Raw genomic sequence first — 20,393 nt, forward strand, 5'->3', positions numbered from 1 at the left:
CGCTCCCGCCGTATGCCCTATTGCGCACTTCGCCTTCACGATCGTTCCAGAAGGTTCCCGTGGAATTTTCCACGCGCAGCGCAGTGCGAGAACCTTCCGCCTTCGATCCCGATGCACCAGCTTTTCACCTTTTGGAATTCTTTAGTGTCGTTGACGCAGACCCGTGCGCAGCTCCTTGGAGATGCCCTTGATGACGATTCCGGGTGAATTTCCCGTAGATCATGTCCAGGTGAGCTTTCGATTGTCGGCCGTTGACGCCGACCCCTCGGGTGCCCTGCTGGGGTGCTTATAATGCCTCTCCTGGCCTTCGTTCCTGGGGAAGATGCTTTTCCCGGAAACTTGGTCTGGCAATGACGCCGACCCCCTGGGAGGGTGTCCCAGGTCCTCGAAAGATGGATAAGGACCTTTGTTCCTGGAGGAAATGTTTTTCCCGGGAACTTGGTCTGACGATGACGCCGACCCCCTGGGAGGGTGTCCCAGGTCCTTGGGAGGTGGCTGAGCACCTTTGTTCCTGGGGAAGATGTTTTTCCCGGGAACTTGGTCTGACGATGACGCCGGTCTTGTGAACGTGTATACCAGGTCCGGGGGATGCTCCTCCGGGCCCCTGATTCTGGAGATTGTCGCGGTTCACCGCTTACGCACCATAAAGCCCCTTGCACAATAGGCGATAGCGATAGCGATAGCGACAGCGACAAGGTTGCCGACAAAGCTATACCTTTGTCGGCAACTTTGTCGCTGTCGCTATCGCTATCGCTATCGCCTATTGTGCAAGGGGCTTAATAGTCACACCGACCCACGTGCGCGAAACTAAAACTTCTTCTGTCGTGAACCACCGAAATAAACGTTTTTATGGTCGGTGGAGTGTCAAAACAATGAGAATAATGTCTTAGAATAACATGGCCATTCGGGCCTTACGCGAATCTTATATCTAAAGAAAGAAATAGCTATATGGGCTTAACGCTGTTTTAATCTAACGAGAGAAATAGCCATATGGGCATGACGCGGTCTTATTCTTAAAGGGAAATGGATAGCCCGAATGATCGCCTGGATTCGACGCCTACTCCTCACGACGAGTCCCTCTTTCGTACTCGCCGGGAGATTTATTCTTATTATGCACCTTATGCGTTCGCCGTCGCGCAGGCGCCGTCTTTTCTTAACTCGAACAAAAAAAAATTAGCGAGTATTTTCGCTCCGTCCGCTGCCCGGTAGTCCGGCCGTTATCTCCGCTCGCTCCGCCGGTCCCTGCGTCCGCTGACTCGTTCCCTGCGGGCTTTCACCAGCTCTCGGCTGCTTACCCGAAGTGTACGGCTGCAAGGTTTCCCTCGAGCGTGATTCTGTCTTCCCTTGCACGTGCGTCAGTTTGCATAGGAGGAAAATGGTACGCACGTATCGTCGCAAAACGACCGCTGCTGCTTCCTTGATTTCGATTTACGCCCACTGCTCGGTTTTCTATCTCATCGTTGTTCTTCTTTAACCAGTCGGTCAACGTGGTTTTCCGGACATCGAATTGTTTTGCGGCTGCGTAAGCGCTCATTTTATCTTTTCTCACCGCAAGAACTGCCTTCTTGAGTTGCTCCTTGTCGACGGGAATCGTTTTGCGACGATACGTGCGTACCATTTCCCTCCTATACAAACTGACGCACGTGCAAGGGAAGACAGAATCACGCTCGAGGGAAACTTTGAAACCGCCTGTAAAAACTCAGACGGCTTCATCGACTTCATCCGGTCAAACGATGACATCCCAGAGATTGAGCCAAGGGACAGCGGGACGAGAGGTGACACCGGTACGAGAACCCGTCAAAACGAAGGCGGCGATCAAATCAATCGATACCCAGATCCGTTCCTCGACTCCTATTCCCGAAACTGATCCTAACGATAATGATACGAGCCTAGACATCACGATTCCGTTGGATAGCAGCGACGGCGAGGCACCAAAAGTCGAGCAGCTGATGCAGAGCAGCCAGCTGATGCAGCCTGATGACGTCACAACAGCAGAGTCACAGCAATAAAGGTTGGTCAGAGAGCTGAAATATGGAAAGGGACGTGAATAAAATATAAAAGAGTAGACCAATAACAGTACCCAGCGCGGTCGGGTACAACCGAGGGGAAGCGGGGGGGACGCGCGCACGCGGGGGGAACGCCATAAGAGATGGGCGAGGGGGACGAGGGGTGGGGGGGCATGGGGTGGGGATGGGCGAGGGGGGGTGAAGGGCGGACAGGTGCAAGGGGTAACAGGGGGGGTGAGGTGGACAGGTGTGAGGGAAAATTTCCCCTGTAACCGGACAAACATTCCCCTGTAACTGGACAAAGGTGTATCGCTGTCCAATCAGATCGCGGTACGAAGACTCGAGGCTGTCCAATCAGATGCGAGTATTTTGTGGGAACACCTGTCCCTAGGTGGGTGATGGGGAAGTTCGCACCACAGTGTTGCCACCTGGCGGTAACCTGAAGACGTAAATTCCCTAGGCGGGTGATGGGGAATTTCGCGCCGCAGGGGTGCCACCGGGGGTGGAAGGGATCGTCGTTCCCGGGCGCTCCGAGAGGGCGCTCGGATCGGCGTTATCGAACGCGTTATCGGCCGCGAGCGGAAATCCGCCCCGATTCGCGCGTCATCGCGAATAATTTTTTTTATCGCGCGCGTTCGAACGCGTCCAAACTCGTTCCAACTTGTTCAAGGTCGCTCTTCTCGACGTCCCCGCGCGGTGGGAATGGTGAGCGCGCGAAAACACGTTCGAACGTGTTCAAGGCCGTTCTTTTTCGCGGGTCCCGATAACCGTTCTTCGTTCTTGTTCGTCTCGGTGCGAAAGTTGTTTCGATCCTTCCCTACGCATCGTAGATGACGCAATCGCGGCGATCGTGGAGTAAGCGGAGTCGGGGGACCTAGGGAGCGCGGGATCGTATCGAGATAGATACGGAAAAGAAAGAGAGAGAGAACACATATATGAGATATCCGCGTACGAGCGGTAGTTTTTTATTTTGAAAAATAAAATATGTATTTTACATACGTCGATACTCGTTTACATTGTTTCTGTGTGTATAAATATATATATATATATATTTATACACACCGTCATGAGACTTTAGACCGTCGTGAGACAGGTTAGTTTTACCCTACTGATGACCAGTCATTGCGATAGTAATCCTGCTCAGTACGAGAGGAACCGCAGGTTCGGACATTTGGTTCACGCACTCGGTCGAGCGGCCGGTGGTGCGAAGCTACCATCCGTGGGATTATGCCTGAACGCCTCTAAGGCCGTATCCTCTCTAGTCAAAGGTGGCAATGATATCTCTAGGAGTCTCGTGAGTCGAAAGGCTCAAAACAATGTGACACACTACTAGGCGGCCGGTCCTCGCGGTCCGGTCGTCGCACGAGCCCGGTTTGCCGTACGGCGCCTCTGCCCGTCGTCGGGATCTCACCGCTTACGACGGCACGGCGTCTAACGGTCGAACATGAGTTTCGCGAGTTCGATGTCGAGACTCGGAATCGTCTGTAGACGACTTAGGTACCTGGCTCCGATGTCGAGACTCCTAGAGATATCATTGCCACCTTTGACTAGAGAGGATACGGCCTTAGAGGCGTTCAGGCATAATCCCACGGATGGTAGCTTCGCACCACCGGCCGCTCGACCGAGTGCGTGAACCAAATGTCCGAACCTGCGGTTCCTCTCGTACTGAGCAGGATTACTATCGCAATGATTGGTCATCAGTAGGGTAAAACTAACCTGTCTCACGACGGTCTAAGGTCATCATATATATATATATATATATATATATAAATTTGTAAACGTGTGTCGTGACGTTCAGGATTTGAAACAAAGCGCGGTAATCTCACAGTCGACGATCTTGTTAGGATCGAAAAACTCGCTTTTCAGTATCGCAGTCTTGGCCGAAGTTCCCGTCTTAATCGCGTTGGCGGCTATCTCCTGATAGCGCGAATACTTCGCGTCGACTTCCTCGGTGACCGCGCTCAGCGCCGAGACGATGCGATCGACGCAAAATTGTAAATTGTACAGCGAGAGCAGGGTGGCGAGCGACATTGCCAGACGAGCCGCGTTGGGTAGTTCCATACGCAAGATCGACAGGTTGTTGATCAATCCGAATCGCAGTGTCAGGTCTCCGATCGATATCGGCGAGGGGGGCGGGTTCCATCGACGAGGTTGGATCGCAGACACGCCAATATGTCGTGTTTGCGCTCGAGTAGTCCTTTCCACATATCGAGCGTCAGAGAGATCTCCTTGCCTTGCTTATCTCCCAGGGCGATATCCACGTACGAAGGTGCGGGTATACCGTACCACGGTGACTTAACCGTGACACCGATGGCTAAGTATTTGTAGCCAGTCGTCGTCAGCGGATAACGGGTCGCCAGGATGCGCACCGCAGGCGCGACGACGGGGTGGCGAACGTCGTTGGGGGGGTGAGAGCTGGAACGCGACTCCCGATGATGATGATGATGCTGATGATGATCGTCCGTCGATTCGATCCTTCGTCTTTTGCCGTTGTCGTTCACCTCCGAATCCGTCTCGCGAGGGGAAAGATCCCTCAGCGCGGGTCGATCGGCCAACGTCGAGAACATTTCGCACGCGCGTTGCAGTATCGTTCGTTTCTGATTTTTGTTTCGACGCGTCGTATTCAGCTGACGATGCGATACTGATGCTTTGGCGGGAACACATCGGTATAAGTAGAAAAGTTCTCACTTATATCGCGCGATGTGCGGTGTGGTGTGGGGATTTGCGCAGTCCTCTACTTCCTTCGGCGGATACGGCGATCGTAAAGCTGAACGCCGCCGCCGCCGCCGTCGTCGTCGTCGTCGTCCGAATCGCTCGCCGGTGACGTTAAATCGCCGACGCGTACGATTCGATCGAGAAGATCGCGCAACTGCTGCAACAGTTCGGTCTTAGGGCAGACAATATTCAGCATCCGTAGATCGAATTTACCGGCGGCCGTGACGGTTTTCGTAAATTCGTTGAATCTGTAGAACTGCGTCCGAGTGGTGAAGTACAGATTGCCGTCGACGTATCGAAAGATCGACGTCACGCCGGTCGGTATTCCGGGAAACGTCGCCTCGAGAAGCGTAAGTCTGACGACTTTCTTCGTACATTCGTCTATCTCGCCCACCGAGTTACCGTTGTACATCACGAAGGAACGGCCTCTATGGGTGTTTACCGCTCCGTTGAGTTTCGCATCTGCGGGAAATCCGAGTTCTCGCAAGGTCTTCGGCCAATTTGGCCTCAGAGAAAATTCCGGATATTGAAACATGTATAACAAATTATCTACGAACACCATGAGATCACCGGACGGAGATTGATAGGCAGCAGCTATGCGCGTGTAATTGTCGTGAAGAAAGCTCATGTGATTCGACAGGGCTAACGGTCCATTGTACGTCCTACCGTCCAGATCGATCGACCAAACGTAACGCCCGTACGAGATGTACATTCGATTTTCCAAAATCAATATCGCGTTTACGCGACCAAGGCCGCACAGGTCCGGCGATGGTTGCGGCGGCCGTGATCGCGGTGGCGGCGGCGGCGGCGGCGGCGGCGGCGGCGTCTGTGAGGGCGCGTTCGTCCGTTTTTCACCGTACAAACGTTGAATGTCGAGAATGTCGAATCTGTCGAGCCTAACCGGATACTGCTTGTCGGGCGAGTACGCGAACATCACCGAGGTCTTGCGCTCATTGTGCGGCAATCCGAGAGAGTGACCGATCTCGTGCGTCAGCGTGAAATGCAGGGAAAACGTATTCGGGGGATTTTTACTGACGTGAATATGCCACGGCTTGTCACCGTCGACGTGCACCTCGGAGACGAATCCCGCTTCGTTCGTCGGGAGATACGCGTGGGCCAGAACGTTACCGGGACCGTCGAATTTGGCCGAGCAATTTGGGCCGTTTACGTTGATATTCGTGTTACCGTGACGTCGGGTTCGCCAAGATATTATAATGTCAGGATTCGTTTCGGAGCGTTCGAACGTCAACGCCGAATGTTGCGACCACAGGTCGAACGCGGCCCGCGCGGTATTCAGCTCCTCTTTGGCGGCTACGTAAAAATCCTACGTCAGGTGAGTCCTCGGCCATTTCGATAGACTCGCCGCCGTTCCGTGCTTCAGGATATCCTGGAAACCACATCGCGGTTTACGCATAAATTGCAGCGTTTCGTCGTCGAGCGTTCCATCGCCGGGCAGACCGTAGTATCGTTGAAATTCCTCGATGGCGTTACGAAGAACGTCTCTTCGTCTCTGAGCCGGAAACGCGTCCACATCTTCGGTCAGATATCCGTATTTCCGCAGGTAATCGATCGTATGTGCGTAATTCTCATCCGTGGGATTGACGCACCTCGCGGCGATAAAACACGCGGTTAACGCAATTACGCGCGAGAGCCACATCGTCGAGGGCGAGAGAGAGCGAGAGAAACGGCGGAACTGCGATAACGGCGTTTCGCGATATGAGCGCGATCGCGACGCGCGGTTCAAGCGGTGACGCTCGTTGCCGATAGCGCGGACAGGTGGCGGCAGGGTCTCGCGGTGGAAAAAATGCGTCGATTCCGGCGGATGAGTCCGTTTTGATAAAAAAAATGCATTTTTTCCTCTGTGCAAAGTTTCTAAAAATAGTTTTTATTGCACAATATCTTGCTTCTTTTATGGACGATGACAATGCGTCGCGATACGAGCGCGATCGCGACGAGCGACTTACGCGGGCATGCTCGCTACCGATAGCGCGGACAGGTGGCGGCGGGGGTCTCGGGGTGGAAGAAATGCGTCGACGATTCCGGCGGATGAGTCGGTTTGATTAGAAAAATGCATCTCTTCCTGTGTGCAAAGGTCAATTTTTTACATAGTTTTAATTACACACGCAATATCCTTTATGATTGCACATCCCTTCTTTGATTCCGCATCCTTCTTCGATTGCACATCCTCGATATATATAAGGACTCGAGGCTAGACTCGGGTGTAGTTCGTTCACAGTTTTTCGAGCTAGTGACGTAAATTATTCCTAAGAACACGTAATGGACAAAATATCCAAACTGAAAGGAGTGTGCGATTGGGCGCAAATCCAGGCAACGTCCGTAGCTAGGGCTACGGACGACTTACACGAGGCGGTGCTGCAGCTGCAGCATCGCCTCAGAAATATCGTCGATGGAGCGCCGCCCTGTCTGCAAGTCACGATCCGCGTCGACGAGGACGCACGGATGTTCGATCGAATGTAAGTTTGCAAATGTAAAATTATATTGTTATATATTCATTTATATATTTATTTATTTATTTATTTATAAATTCACTTATATATTCAGTTATATATTTATTTATAAATTCACTTATATATTCATTTATATATTTAGTAATAATATGTATTTTTTGCGAAGAGGACTCATCGGAGCGGTGTTAAAAAAATTCAGGAACCACATGCGTTTGTACGCTGCGAGGATTCGCAGCATGTATCGGGACGCCGCGCGACTCGATTCATCGGCGAAGCGTCCCGATACGTGCTGCGACGGTAACGATGACAACGACGACGAAGACAACAACGACGACGACGACGAGGAGGATGAGAGCGGTCGCGGCAATATTGATATCAACTTGATTGACGTCGACTTCGAGGACGACGTCGTCGAGGGCTGGCCCTCCGTTTCTAACAAGAAATAATATGTAAAAATATAAAAATAGTAAATAAGTAGTATATAATATAACATAATATAATATAATATAACATAATATAATATAATATAATATAACATAATATAATATAATATAATATAATATAATATAATATAATATAATATAATATAATATAATATAATATAATATAATATAATATAATATAAAGGGGTTAGCTCTCTTCATAATAAATTGAATAAAATTATATTGTTATGTATATAATTATATCAAACAATAAAGATTTTAATGTCATTTATATTATTATAGATAGAAAAAGATTATGTTACAACACCATATGTCGAATATCCTTTCTTTGGTTTTTTCTACTCCTATTTTATATATATATAATTCTTTTTTAATTCGGTTGAATAGAGCAAACTTTATACGCAATCAAAGATTCATATACGAATTTACGAAAACAAAACTTCCTCTATGAGGAAGCAATAAGTATAAAGTAGTAAATAAGTAGTATATAATATACAAGAATAAATATAATATTGGATAAATATAATATTAAATAACTAATATATAAAGATAAATACGCGTGAACAGCAACGAGATTAGACGCTCCCGCCGCCGATATCGCGCTTCCGCTCGACGCTCCCGACTCCGCGCTCATTGACAGTTTCGCGCGCTCGGCGTTATCGTTGCCGTTCTTCTTCAGAGTTCGACGCTCTCGTTCGCTTACGCATCACGCTCGTCGCTCGCGCGCTCGACGCTATCGCGCTCGGCGTTATCGAGTACGATTATACGTACGGTGTAGGTATGCGAATAATGAATAACTTTCCTCGTTGATTTTGCATCAGTTTTTTTTATTGAATCAAATATAGATAGATAGATCTTTTTGTTATTGATTAAAATATATACATATATAGATGGATGGATGGATACACATTTATATTTGATCCGTGGAGTCGATGCTGGAGAGACACTCGCGTCGCTCGTTCCACCAGTCGCGCAACTTCATCACGTTCTCCATCGCGCAGCACCGTTGATGGCGTCCGCAGCGAAACGTGCGATCGGCGCGAAGAAACTCCAGCCGATCGATGTCGTCGTACTCGGCGTCGATGGTCTCGATCGTCGCGTCGACGTCGCCGAGAATCTCCTCCAGCCACCTCTTCTTCTCGAGGCCTTTCACGTATATTCGCGCGCCGGGCGTCTTTTCTCCCTCGCCCAGGTCGTCGCACACCGCGCGTCGAATAATCGACCTGGCTAAGCGATAGTCCACGTCCCCGTCTTTCCAACGGAGGCCGTGATGGTTCGCCATCAGCCAGTTGGCCCTTGCTTTTTCGGCGTTCGTGAGCAGGTCCCATTTCATCGGCGCGCGAAACACGTGATGCGCGAGTTTGCGCGTCTCGCTTCGGAGCACGGCCACCTCCTTCGCTCACCACGAATCCCTGCAGGTCGACGAAGATCGTCGTTGCCGCTGCGGCCATCGAGTCGGTGGGCGTCGAACAATTCACGCTCAAACTGCTCGTTCTTAACGGGATCTGAGGAACGATCGAAGGATCCCCGTCTTTATATATGTCTCCCGTTTCCGGGGTGTGGTATCCTACAATCGCCATTTCCGCTAGATGATTTTGCGCACCACATTGGTCAGCGGACCGTACTCGATGACGCGATCGTGAACGATGAGACAAAAGGCGGTGGTCTTCGGCGGAACGTTTTCCTTGCATTCGAATTCGATGCGCACGTCCACGGTGGCGCTCTTCACCGCTTTGTTTTGGCGGGAACAATCGATCACCACGAGCGGCGCTACTCGCGCGAATTCGCGCGGGGAAAAGAGCGCGTCGTCGCGACTGTTTCCGTAGTACGCTCCTCGAAATTTCGCGTACATCTCGTACAGCACGGCGAACTTGTCGCTTTCGAAATCCGCGTTCACGTCGTCGTAGGGATAGAATTCCGAGTTGAGATACAATTTCACGTTGGCGAGCGCGCAATGATCGAACCTCGAGGAGTCCTCCGTGAATTCGTTTCGCCGTCCGGTCTGCAGCGCGAATATGACGTATCGCGGCTTCTCCAACTGCGGCGCGGCTTTCACGGCCCACGAATGCTTGGTCGTGCTCTGCAGCAGAGGAAATTCGTACAGGTCCCAAGAGCGAAAGCCCACGCTCAGAAATCGTCCGCTCTCCAACGTTCGCAAAAGCGACAATTTAGTCACGTCGTTTAACGCCACGTGCGGCATACGCCATTGCACCTTCAGTAGCGTAATTTTAGTATCCTTGGCGGGATCTCTCGGCACGGTTTTTTTCGGATCTACGACGCAGTTGACGTCGTTCCGAGCGCGTATCAGGATAAGTTCGTGTCGCGCGTTTATCACCGCGCGTCTGTAGTCCTCGCAGAAACCCAAAAGAATATTCAAAGGTACGCAAAAGTTGAATTGATGGGACGCGTCGTTCAGATTCGATTCGTTCGTCGGATAACTCCATCCGGCGTTCTGCAGTCTCCTGGCTCGTTCGGCGGTCAGCGACGCGTAGTTCTTTATCGTGCTGGTTATGCCGACGTTTCTACACCGGTCGATCTCCACGCCGTCGAGTTCGTATCAAATCTCGTCGAACATAAACGCCACGCAGTTGTTGACCAATTTCGCGTATTGCCTTTGAGCATCCGTCGCTTCCGACGTCGTCGCGCCCGCGCCGTCGTCATAGAGTCGTCCCTCGACGTACAGAAAACTGTCGCACGGCAGCGTATACAGATCCTGTTGCTGTATGGGTATTCGTATCTCGTCGTTGTGCCCGAACGTCGTGTTCACGTACGGGTTATACGTGTGAGTCTCGATTCCGACGATGCGCTCGTCGAAGATCGGCTCACCGCCGATACTCAGGATGTCGGCCATGGTCTTTCCTTTCGAAGTAGAAACGACGCGGTTCTCACGGCGAGACCCAGTGATCGTAGGAACCTGACGTTGGCGTTGCTGAGAACGGCTCTCTTTCCTCTTCGACCACCACCGCCACCACCTCTTCTCTTCCTTACGCTTTCGATTACGTCGTAGAACGGGCTAGCTCGCTCGTTCGTACAATCCGCGCTCGATCCGTTCAGAACGAGCATCCCTCTCGCTCTCTCTCTCTTCAGGTTGCGGAGATACGCGCGCACACACACACACTAACTGCGGCGACGACGTACGTGCAGTCTAATCGTTATCTCCTCGCCGCGAAAGTCGATCAATCGATCGTTCTGATCCACGATTCGCACCGTGATATCGGTGACGTTTCGCGCGACGATCGGGAGGTAATGATCTGCGTCGGAGTCTCCGACAGTTTATATCCCGGTGGAACTTTCGGCGCGAATTCGTGTATCGCGTGCACCGAGCGTCCCGTTGCTGTACGCTCCCGTGGTGATGCTGCATTCGATGCGAATTATGTTCACGCTCATGACGTCAACGGGTCCGTCGGAAACGTACCATTTGTTCGGTTTTAGGATACGATCGCGCGAGAAACCCAAAAGAGAACCGATGTTGTTCGGTTTTGTAAAATTCACTCTGTAGGCGCACTTTATCTCGCTCCTCATGGTATTCTCGTTGGCGCGAAGAGCGAGTATCGTTCTATCGCCACCGTCATCGTCGTCGTTCTTGCCGTCGTTGTCCCCGTATATGCCATAACCGTCGTCGTCGTCGTCGTCTTCGTCCTCGTATATGCGATAAGCGTCGTCGTTATCGTCGTCGTCGTTCTTCTCCGTTTGTTTATTTTCTTTTACCCGTTCAGCGCCATCGGCCTGCAGTTTTCTCTCTTCTCTTTCTCTTTCTCTCTCTCGCGGGCGCGACGTTCGCGATGAAGAAGAGCGGCGCGCAGATATCTGCTCACGGCTCGCAGCTCGTACGACCCTTCCGGAACGACGATCTTCCGGTCGTCCTCGCCGAAGTAGAATCGATTGTTCGCCGGCGTAACGTTCGGTATCGAATTGTACGTCTCAAAAGTCGCCAAACCCAGCTCGTACTCGCCGTCGCTCAGATCCAAAGCGGGAAAGTGACTCGCCGTGAGAACGCTGCTGGTTCCGGTTAACGTGAGCGTCAGCGACATCAGCGGGAGAACGTCGATCGTTCGCCACCGCTCCCCCAATCGATCTCGCGAAGAAATCGCAGGCACAGCTGTCCGCAGATTCTCTGCTCGAACGTCTGGAACGCGCGACGATTGTACGTCACGATCGCGCTCTCGCCGCCACCGCCGAGATATCGCGCGAGATCCCTCGGCGGACGGAGATTTCCGAACGCGTCGAAGTAGATCGCCGCGTTCCCTTTCTTCGCGTAAGCGACCCAATGCGTGCCCGGACCCGCCGCGTCGTCGAGATTCACGATGCCGCACTCCGCGTGTCGCACCCTCGTCGGCAGAGCGTCGCGCATGAACACCCCACGGAAGAACGGTATGCGTAGGCGACGCGCCGATCGATCGAGCTGCTCGTTCGTCGTGACGCCGTACGGCGGCAGATCCGACGTCGCCGCTAGCGTCGCCTTCTTCCGCGAAATTTTTTTTTTTTCGGCGATTCTCCTCGCGCCACCTCCGCGCTTCTTATACGGCGTGAGGTACAGCCCGCGACCCTTCCATCGCGCGATTGTGTCGCTGCAGTTCCTCGAGTTCCCGTCGCGCCGCTTTGCCGGCGCTCACCGCCTTGGCCACGCCAGCCGCGCCACTCGATCAAGGAACCGAGCGCACCCAACATCGGTAGAAAAGGCAAGAAGCCGCCGCGTTTCGCCGTCGGAAGTATCCTCCGCCTCTTCCTCCTCGTCTTCGCGTTTCTCCCCGTTCCTTTCCTCTTTCTTCCTTTTTTCCTTTCCATACCCATGCCCAGTTTCGTCTTCGCTTTCATAGCCGCCCATACGGCCGCCGCGGCGAGTCTCTCACTGACCGCCGAGTCCTTCGCGGTGACGCGCTCGCGCGCCCTCTCGGCGAGCAGTCGATCGGCGACGTGTCGTTCGGCGAGCTCGCCGCTTCGCGAAGTACGCTATGTCGTGCTCGCGACACGCAGCGTCCAACGGATTGATGCCTTTGTCGCCGCGCGCTAGTCTCTTCGCTAGACGCGTACCGGGTCCGCAAAACTGATAGCCGGGTATATGCAGCTCGAAGGGAAGAGCGTTTATCGCGCGATCGAGTAGACCGGCGCCGCGCATTCGGTCGCGGTTGCGGGAGGGTTTTTTCTTCTTCTCAATTCGAACGGAACGGTTTCGACGACTCACCGTTCAGAGCGAGCGCGCGGTTGCACTCGTAGCAGTCCTTGACGAGCGGCGGTGGACCGTCTATGTGCGTTCGCTGCCACGGACGATTGTAATGTTCCATACACGAGCGATATCTCTGCACCTCGGGATCCGCTTTTATATGTTCGGGCAAACGGTCCCACAGCAGTTGCACGTATTTCTCAAATTTACGCAACAGAACGATCTTCGGAACGAATTCCAGCTCCTCGGCCGTTAGATCGAGAATATCGCGCCTGTCCGTCAGTAGGATGGGAAACATCTCGATCACCGACGCGCGCGCGAACGATTCGTTGCTTTTGAGATCGAATTTCTACGGATACGACGACGCGCTCGCGCTACTTATACTTGCGCGCGAAGCGTCTGCGCAGGCGCGACGAAACGAAACGACGTCCGTGCTGCCCTCCCCGCCCCGTCGCTCGGGCGCGTTCGTCGCGCGAACGAGCGCGCGCTTGCGGAAAAGACCGAGAGAGAGAGCGAAAGAGAGAGGGCGCAATGCGATTCGTGCGACAGTCGGTGACGATAGGAGTCTCGAATGTGGATCGCAAAACGCAGGCAGGCTCGGGCGCGACCGAGGGAGGAAACGGAGAATCGCGCAGACACGGTCCTCTCTTGCCGAACGTCGTACGCTGCATCATCTGCGGTCCCTCTAACTGCGGTAAGACGAACGTTCTGGTGAGTCTGCTGGAACAAGCGCACGGTCTTCGTTTCGAGAACGTATACGTGTACTCGAAATCTCTGCAACAACCGAAGTATCGATATCTCGAACGATTGTTCGAGCCTATGGAGGAGATCAGCTATCGCGCGTTCTCCGACAATCGCGACGTCGTTCCACCCGACGAGGCGCTTCCCGACTCGGTCTTCGTCTTCGACGACGTGGCCTGCGACAAGCAGGACAGAATGAGGGAGTACTTTTCTATGGGTCGACATTCGAATATCGATTGCTTCTATCTCTGTCAGACGTACGCCAAAATACCGAAACATCTCGTGCGCGATAACGCAAATCTGTTGATCCTGTTCAGGCAGGACGGCACCAATCTGCGGCACGTGTACGACGATCACGTGAACATCGACATGTCGTACGACGAGTTTCGCGCCTTCTGTCGCGAGTGTTGGCGACGCACCTACGGTTTCGCCGTGATAGACAAGGACAGCGCGTTGCGAGGCGGACGGTACAGACGGGGGTTCCACGACTTCGCCGTGCTGTAGAGCCGATCAGTGCGCTTCGCCGAACGACGCGAGTATGAGCGCGATCGCGGAAGAGAGGACCGCGCGAGAGATAGCCAAAACGCGCGCCTCGATTCGCAGGAAGTACGCCGCTCTCAGGGTCGGAAAAATGGAGAGCGAGATCGCTCTGGAAAAGAGGTACGAGCCCATCGTCAAACCTCTGAAACGGCTCGCCGATGACGCGGACCGCAGGGGTAAAGGACCGGGAGGATTGACGACGACGACGACGACGACGGCAGCTTTACGCTCGCGAGAAAGATGAAAACGACGAAGAGAGCGAAGAAGGATAGTGACTACGGCGGCGACGACGACGACGACGATGCAGGCGCCGACCTGGAGCGCGATTACGGGGAGGACGACGACGTATTCACGCCAATAAGGACAACGACGACCGCGGGAAAAAAAGGAGAGTCGCGTCCAGCACGGTTGAGTTCGGCTCCCGCGACGACTATCGCGAGCTCCACGCCGATCCACGCCGATTCGGTCCGGTTTTTACCCAGAGAACACGAGATCGTCTCGGAGACTACGACTCCACCCCCCGCGCTAGAGACGTCCGTCAGGGAGTCTTTGAGCACGGTGGAAGGTCGCGACGCTCTGAATAGCCAACTAGGACCGTTAGGGCGGGAGTACGTGGGCGCTCTTCTGAGCGGCGACAGTAAAAAGGAGATCGACCACGTCTACGGAGTGTATCTCGGCGAGCACGGCACGATGCTGGGTAACAAGCGATTTGACGTGGCCCCGGATGACTCCGTGATCATCGACGGTGTACGGTACAAGGGCACGCGCGGTCTGTACGAGTTGATCTTCATGCGAATTCCCAACGCTCGCGTCTACACGGAGAAGGACAAACGAACGTACAGGAGTATACTTTTCGCCACCAGCGCTCACAAACGCGGTCGCAGCGCCGGCATGCCCGTCAAGGGTAACAGGGGACACAAGTACACAAAAATAATAGCGCCGCTCGTACACCCGTCTCACACAGTTGGGACTACGAAGGGCGCCGGACTACCGTCGGCCATGCGACTGACCGACAACGCGATCGATTACGTTCACTGGGACGATCCCAACGAGCTGGTCGATCGACTTCGACTGCTAGACGCTTCTCGTCGGGCCGGCAACAACGCTCACGACAACGAAATTCTGTCGATAATCGAGGAACTTCGCGAGGCCGGTTTCGTCGTAAATTGATCGGTCGCGTCGATCGCGACGGCAGTACGTATCGCGCGCTCTCCAGCGCCTCCCCCGCGCGCGCGCGATGTCCGTGAACAAATTCGGTATGTCTCTGACAAATCGGAGCAACGGGGACGGAATCGACGGTGCGTCCACGGTGCGATTACGCTCCTCGATCGAATCCCTGCGTAACTACACGCGCAACAACGCGCTCTTTATGAGCGAGGGTTCCTACGACGCGAGGGAGCGCAAGATACGGCGGGTAGCCGCGCCGGAGATCGACACCGACGCGACGAACAAGAGCTACGTCGAGGACGCGATCGGACGATCGAAGAGAGGCGCGACCGAAGAATTGACAGGCGAAATAGCGGCGGTGAGGAACGACGCGCTTCTCTCGAATCGAAACTCTTACGACGCGCGGGATCGCAAGATACGGCGGGTAGCCGCGCCGGAGGTCGGCACCGACGCGACGAACAAGAGCTACGTAGAGGGCGCGATCGGGCGGCTCAAGAGCGTCGTGATCGAAGAGATCAAGAAGAACGACGCGACGCTGAGGAACGACGCGCTCCGCTTGAGTCAGGGCTCTTACCACGCGAGGGAGCGCAAGATACGAGGGGTAGCCGCGCCGGAGGTCGACACCGACGCGACGAACAAGAGCTACGTAGAGGGCGCGATCGGGCGACTCAAGAGCGTCGTGATCGAAGAGATCAAGAAGAACGACGCGACGGAAGAATTGAGAGGCGGAATCGCGACGCTGAAGAACGACGCGCTCCGTTTGAACGAGGATTCCTACGACGCGTCGGAGCGCAAGATACGACGCGTGGCCGCGCCGGAGTTCGACACCGACGCGACGAACAGGAGTTACGTGGAGGACGCGATCGAACGGTTCAAGAGCGCCGTGATCGAAGAGATCGAGAAGAAGAAAACCGTCGATCGAGAGTTCACGGGCGTCATCGTGACAAACGCGAACCAGGGTTTGAGAGACGAAATCGCGAGGTTTCGAAACGACGCGCTTCTCTTGCGCGAAGATTCGTACGACGCGTCGGAGCGCAAGATACGACGCGTGGCCGCGCCGGAGGTCGGCACCGACGCGACAAACATGGGCTACGTCGAGGGAGCGATCGCGGATCTCAGAAAAAACTTCAGAGATCTGATAAGAGAATTTAGAAGCCAGTTCGTAACTGTGAGGAATACCGTGGATAAGCACGAAATCCAGATCGCCAAAATTCTGAGTATATTGAACCTTCTTGAGCAATGAGCGTGGAAAAACGGAGACTCGTGGAGGAATTGCACGCGCCGGCGCGAAAAAACTTTCCTCGCCGCCGCGTCGTGGTGCGCGGTTACGACGACCTGTGGCAGGCCGACGTGGTCGAGATGCGTCCCTATTCGCGCGAAAACGCGGGTCACAATTACATTCTGACGGTCATCGATGTGCTGAGCAAGTACGCCTGGGCGATCCCGCTCAAGACTAAGAGCGGAAAGGAGGTCGCGACGGCTCTCGGAAAGATCTTTCGCGAGGACGCGCGTCAACCTAGGAATCTGCAAACGGACAAAGGAAAGGAATTCTACAACGCCGACGCGCGCAAAATCTTCGACGCGCGCAAGGTGAATCACTACTCCACGTATTCGGTGATGAAAGCGTCGGTGGTGGAGAGATTCAATCGCACGTTGAAAAACGACATGTGGAAGCTCTTCACGCTCCAGGGATCGTACAGATGGATAGACTCGCTGCCGCGCCTCTTGTCGAATTACAATCGTCGCAGACACAGAACGATCGGAATGCGTCCGGCGGACGTGACGCCCACCGTCGCCGAAAAACTGTTGCGCACGGTGTACAGTCGCGCGAAGATCGCCGCGCCGGTGAGATTTCGAGTCGACGATCCGGTGCGCGTGAGCAAATTCAAAACGATCTTCGAAAAGGGCTACACTCCCAATTGGACCACCGAGATATTTCGCGTAGCCAAAGTACAAAGGACCAATCCCGTTACGTATCTGCTGAAAGACGTTCGCGGAGAAGCGATAGCCGGAGGATTCTACGAACACGAGTTGCTGCACGTCTCCAATCCCGACGTCTATCTCGTGGAAAAAGTCCTGCGTAAGCGCGGCAATCGAGCGTACGTGAAGTGGCTGGGGATGGACAGTTCGCACAATTCCTGGATAGATAAGGCGTCTGTATTGTAACAGAAATAATTAGACATTTGTAAATACGCGCAACGTGTATTTTATTGTTAATAAAAAATTTACACATTCATTGGTTTGTTTCTTACGTACTATTAATTTTTCTACGATAAAACAGTTTTAGAAAGCGCATGATATTGTTTCTTTTTTACAACCGTATTCCGTAATGTCCCCACGGAAGCGTTTCCTCGCTGTCCAACGTCACGTATCGCTTATCGTCGTGCGGACTGAGAGCTAGTTTTTGCTCCGACACGGTGTAAACCTCGTGCAACGTCGAGCGTATGCACGACTGGCGCGTCCTCAGCTCGCGCGCGTCCCGCAGGCACGCCACGTAATCCTCGAACGTGATCCTCTTAGCGACTACGTTTCTTTTAACACCCTTTATTCTCTTGGTGTCGTCGTGTCCGAGTACCCTGTAGGTGTACATCTTCGCCCTGAGGCCCACGAACTCCGTCATGATCGCGCCGTTGTTCTCGTCCTTCATCAGACCGGGCACCTTCTTGTTGACGCGCGGCATACCGTGCGCGTTATTCTCCGCGTAATCGCTCGTGTCGAACCTGTCTATGTCGCGTCTCATACGCTCGTACGCGTCTTCGCACTCCAGCGAATAGATCAGACTATCGGTATCCGTGTAAAGAATTCGACACCGGTCGCGATAGAGCGGCGCCATGTAGTCGTAGTGAAACTCGTAGAGACGCGTCTTGGATATCTCGAGAATACACGTACCCACGTAGACCGGCTTGTTGAATTTTACCTCGAGCTTCCGCAGCTCGATCGCGACCAGATTCTCCGAGAAGACGCTTCTACTGTGAAAGTTCGGCTTAGCGATCAACGCCTCCGCGCCGTATCTCCCGTCCCATCGCGTCACGAGACGCACGTCCACGTGAGCGCGCACGTTCTCCATCGTTTTGCCGAAGACGGCATTGTTCATGAGTTTGTACATGTTCCGTTCGAACTCGTTGCTCGCGCGCGTCCTGAACGTCGTGTTCAGCTCGATGTAGCCGCGAAGCCACGGTGACTGGGCGAATCGCAGCACTCGACGAACGCGAGTCAGACGCAAACCTAGTCGCAGACATTGCTGCAGGTTTCGATAGTGCGTCACGTAGCGCGATTTGTCGTAGAGAGTAGCGAGCAGTTTCTCCTGCCGCTTACCGGGCGGTTTATCGCGCGTCGGGCACAGCGGCAGGTCCGCGTGGGCGTCGTGCAGTTCCGGCGGATACTCGAGATCCACCTCCAGAATGTAACCAACCTCGCTGTCCGTCGGCACGGTCGTCACGTCGAAATTCTCGGGGTCGTCGAGCCACTGGAAATTCGCGTACGGCAGTGATTCGCCCATAGCCCAACCGTACAGATTGTTCACGTCGTAATACATGAGATACGTAGTGGGCTGGGACGAGTCGTACGTCGGTACGTGCCTGTTGTTGGCTCGCGCGTACCTGAGCGAACATTGACTGAGGCCACCGCGTATTCCGCGTTCCACGAACATCGCCATGTCGATGTCGGTGAGCAGCTCGAAACGCACGCCGGTGTACCTCAACATGGCGTCCCACGTGTACCCCGGCAATGTATAATAATACGCGGGATCCAGCCCATAACTCGCTAAACACGTGTCCCGAAAATTTTCAAAGATATCCGCCAGAAGAAGCACGTCGGTCTTGAGATACAGATCGCTGTACTCGCCGAGATCCCGCACGCGAAAACGTCGCCAGACCCTCGTCGCGTGCTCGTAATCGCTCTCGCTCGCGGTCTCGTCGGTCAGGGAGCTGTAAAAGACCTCGCGCGGCGGAAGCTCGGTCTCCCGCAGTTTGTCCTCGCTGTCGACGTACTCGTACGGAAATACTCCCTTGCGAGTGAGCAGATCGAGATCCTCCGTGCTCAATTCCGCGTTCTCCGAGCGCGTTATTCTCAGCTTGTCCTTGTCCAGATAGGACGCCAGGGTTACGAGACTCGCGGCTAAAAATTTGTACGAGTCTACGAATCGAAGCTTCACGAGTCGATTCCACACCCCATCCGTTTGCGTCTCCTTAACGGTCTTCGAGAAAGATATGTAATTTTCCTTCGTAAGCGGCAGGAGTTCGACCCCACCCTCGAATTCGTTCGCGATTTTCTCGATGATAAAGTGCGCGTCGTAACCCGACAGATTGTGGAAGAACACGGGAATCACGTACACGTTTCTGTAATTCAGATTGCAACGAGAATGCGCCGGACCTCTGTACCGTCCGTTTAGATGACAGTGATCTCGCACGCGCTTGTCCTCCGGTTGGAACGCTTTCCGACACACGTGACAATGCGTCGCGCGCCAAAATTCGAGTTTCTCGTCCTCCGTAAGTTCTACCATCGATATATTGGTGGAGAATTTACTCTTTGCGTGACCTGCGAGAACGCGAAGCTCGTTCACGAACCACGAAACGCAATCGTCGCCGCGACGATATCTGTACGTGGACACGGTATCGTCGTAGGTGCAGCACAGATAGTAGCCCAGGCTGAACGGTACGTGACGCTGATAAGCGTATCTTTTCGTTCTCGCGCCTTCTTCGGCATTCTCCCTCTCCCGCTGTTCGAGAAGACACTCCAGATCCGCGTACACCACGAAGGGGAGTCGCTCCTTTCTGTCGTGATTGTCGAACGACAGCCACTTATCGTCCTCGTTCGGAAGAACGATGGCGCAGTCGTTCATTCGGCCGCAGTCGACGCTGTGAGCGGCCAACTTTTCGCGCGTATAGAAATAGTGTAGACATCTGCGAAGTACAATAACATGCGTGCGATTACTATGCGTACATAAAATAACACCGCGTCGTTTCTTTCTTCCTCAGGTTTTTTTTTACTTACCGATCGCAAACGTGCTTCGCGCACCGTTTCACGGTCAATTGCGAATTCACCAATCGCGACAGATTCTTTATCCAGGCGAAATGGCCCCTGTTGACACCGCGTAGCGTATCGCGCAGATACAGGAGATTTACGTGTCTATCCCTCTTATCGTCGGTTAACC

The 20,393-nt window shown here is 53.7% G+C and overlaps 3 protein-coding genes across 3 annotated transcripts; all 3 read right to left on the reverse strand.

The window, feature by feature from the left end:
• Positions 1–4,740: 4,740 nt before the first annotated feature.
• On the reverse strand, positions 4,741–6,378 carry LOC139785739 (neutrophil collagenase-like). Its single transcript, XM_071724912.1, has 2 exons — positions 6,132–6,378; positions 4,741–6,032 (listed from the first exon to the last, which is right to left on the reverse strand). The coding sequence occupies exons 1-2, from the start codon at positions 6,376–6,378 to the stop codon at positions 4,741–4,743; spliced, it is 1,539 nt and encodes a 512-aa protein (XP_071581013.1).
• Positions 6,379–9,217: 2,839 nt separating this feature from the next.
• LOC139785740 (uncharacterized) lies at positions 9,218–10,483 on the reverse strand. The gene is made up of 2 exons (XM_071724913.1): positions 10,206–10,483; positions 9,218–10,154 (listed from the first exon to the last, which is right to left on the reverse strand). Exons 1-2 carry the CDS (start codon positions 10,481–10,483, stop codon positions 9,218–9,220), a joined length of 1,215 nt encoding a protein of 404 aa, XP_071581014.1.
• A 7,069-nt stretch (positions 10,484–17,552) lies between these two features.
• LOC139785741 (uncharacterized) lies at positions 17,553–20,081 on the reverse strand. Its single transcript, XM_071724914.1, has one exon. The coding sequence runs from the start codon at positions 20,079–20,081 to the stop codon at positions 17,553–17,555; it is 2,529 nt and encodes an 842-aa protein (XP_071581015.1).
• Positions 20,082–20,393: the final 312 nt, after the last annotated feature.

The sequence above is a fragment of the Temnothorax nylanderi genome, unplaced genomic scaffold (genome assembly GCF_030848795.1).
Source record: "Temnothorax nylanderi isolate EJ_2023f unplaced genomic scaffold, tnyl_v1.0 TNYL_tig0873_pilon, whole genome shotgun sequence".
Lineage (NCBI taxonomy): Eukaryota > Metazoa > Arthropoda > Insecta > Hymenoptera > Formicidae > Temnothorax > Temnothorax nylanderi.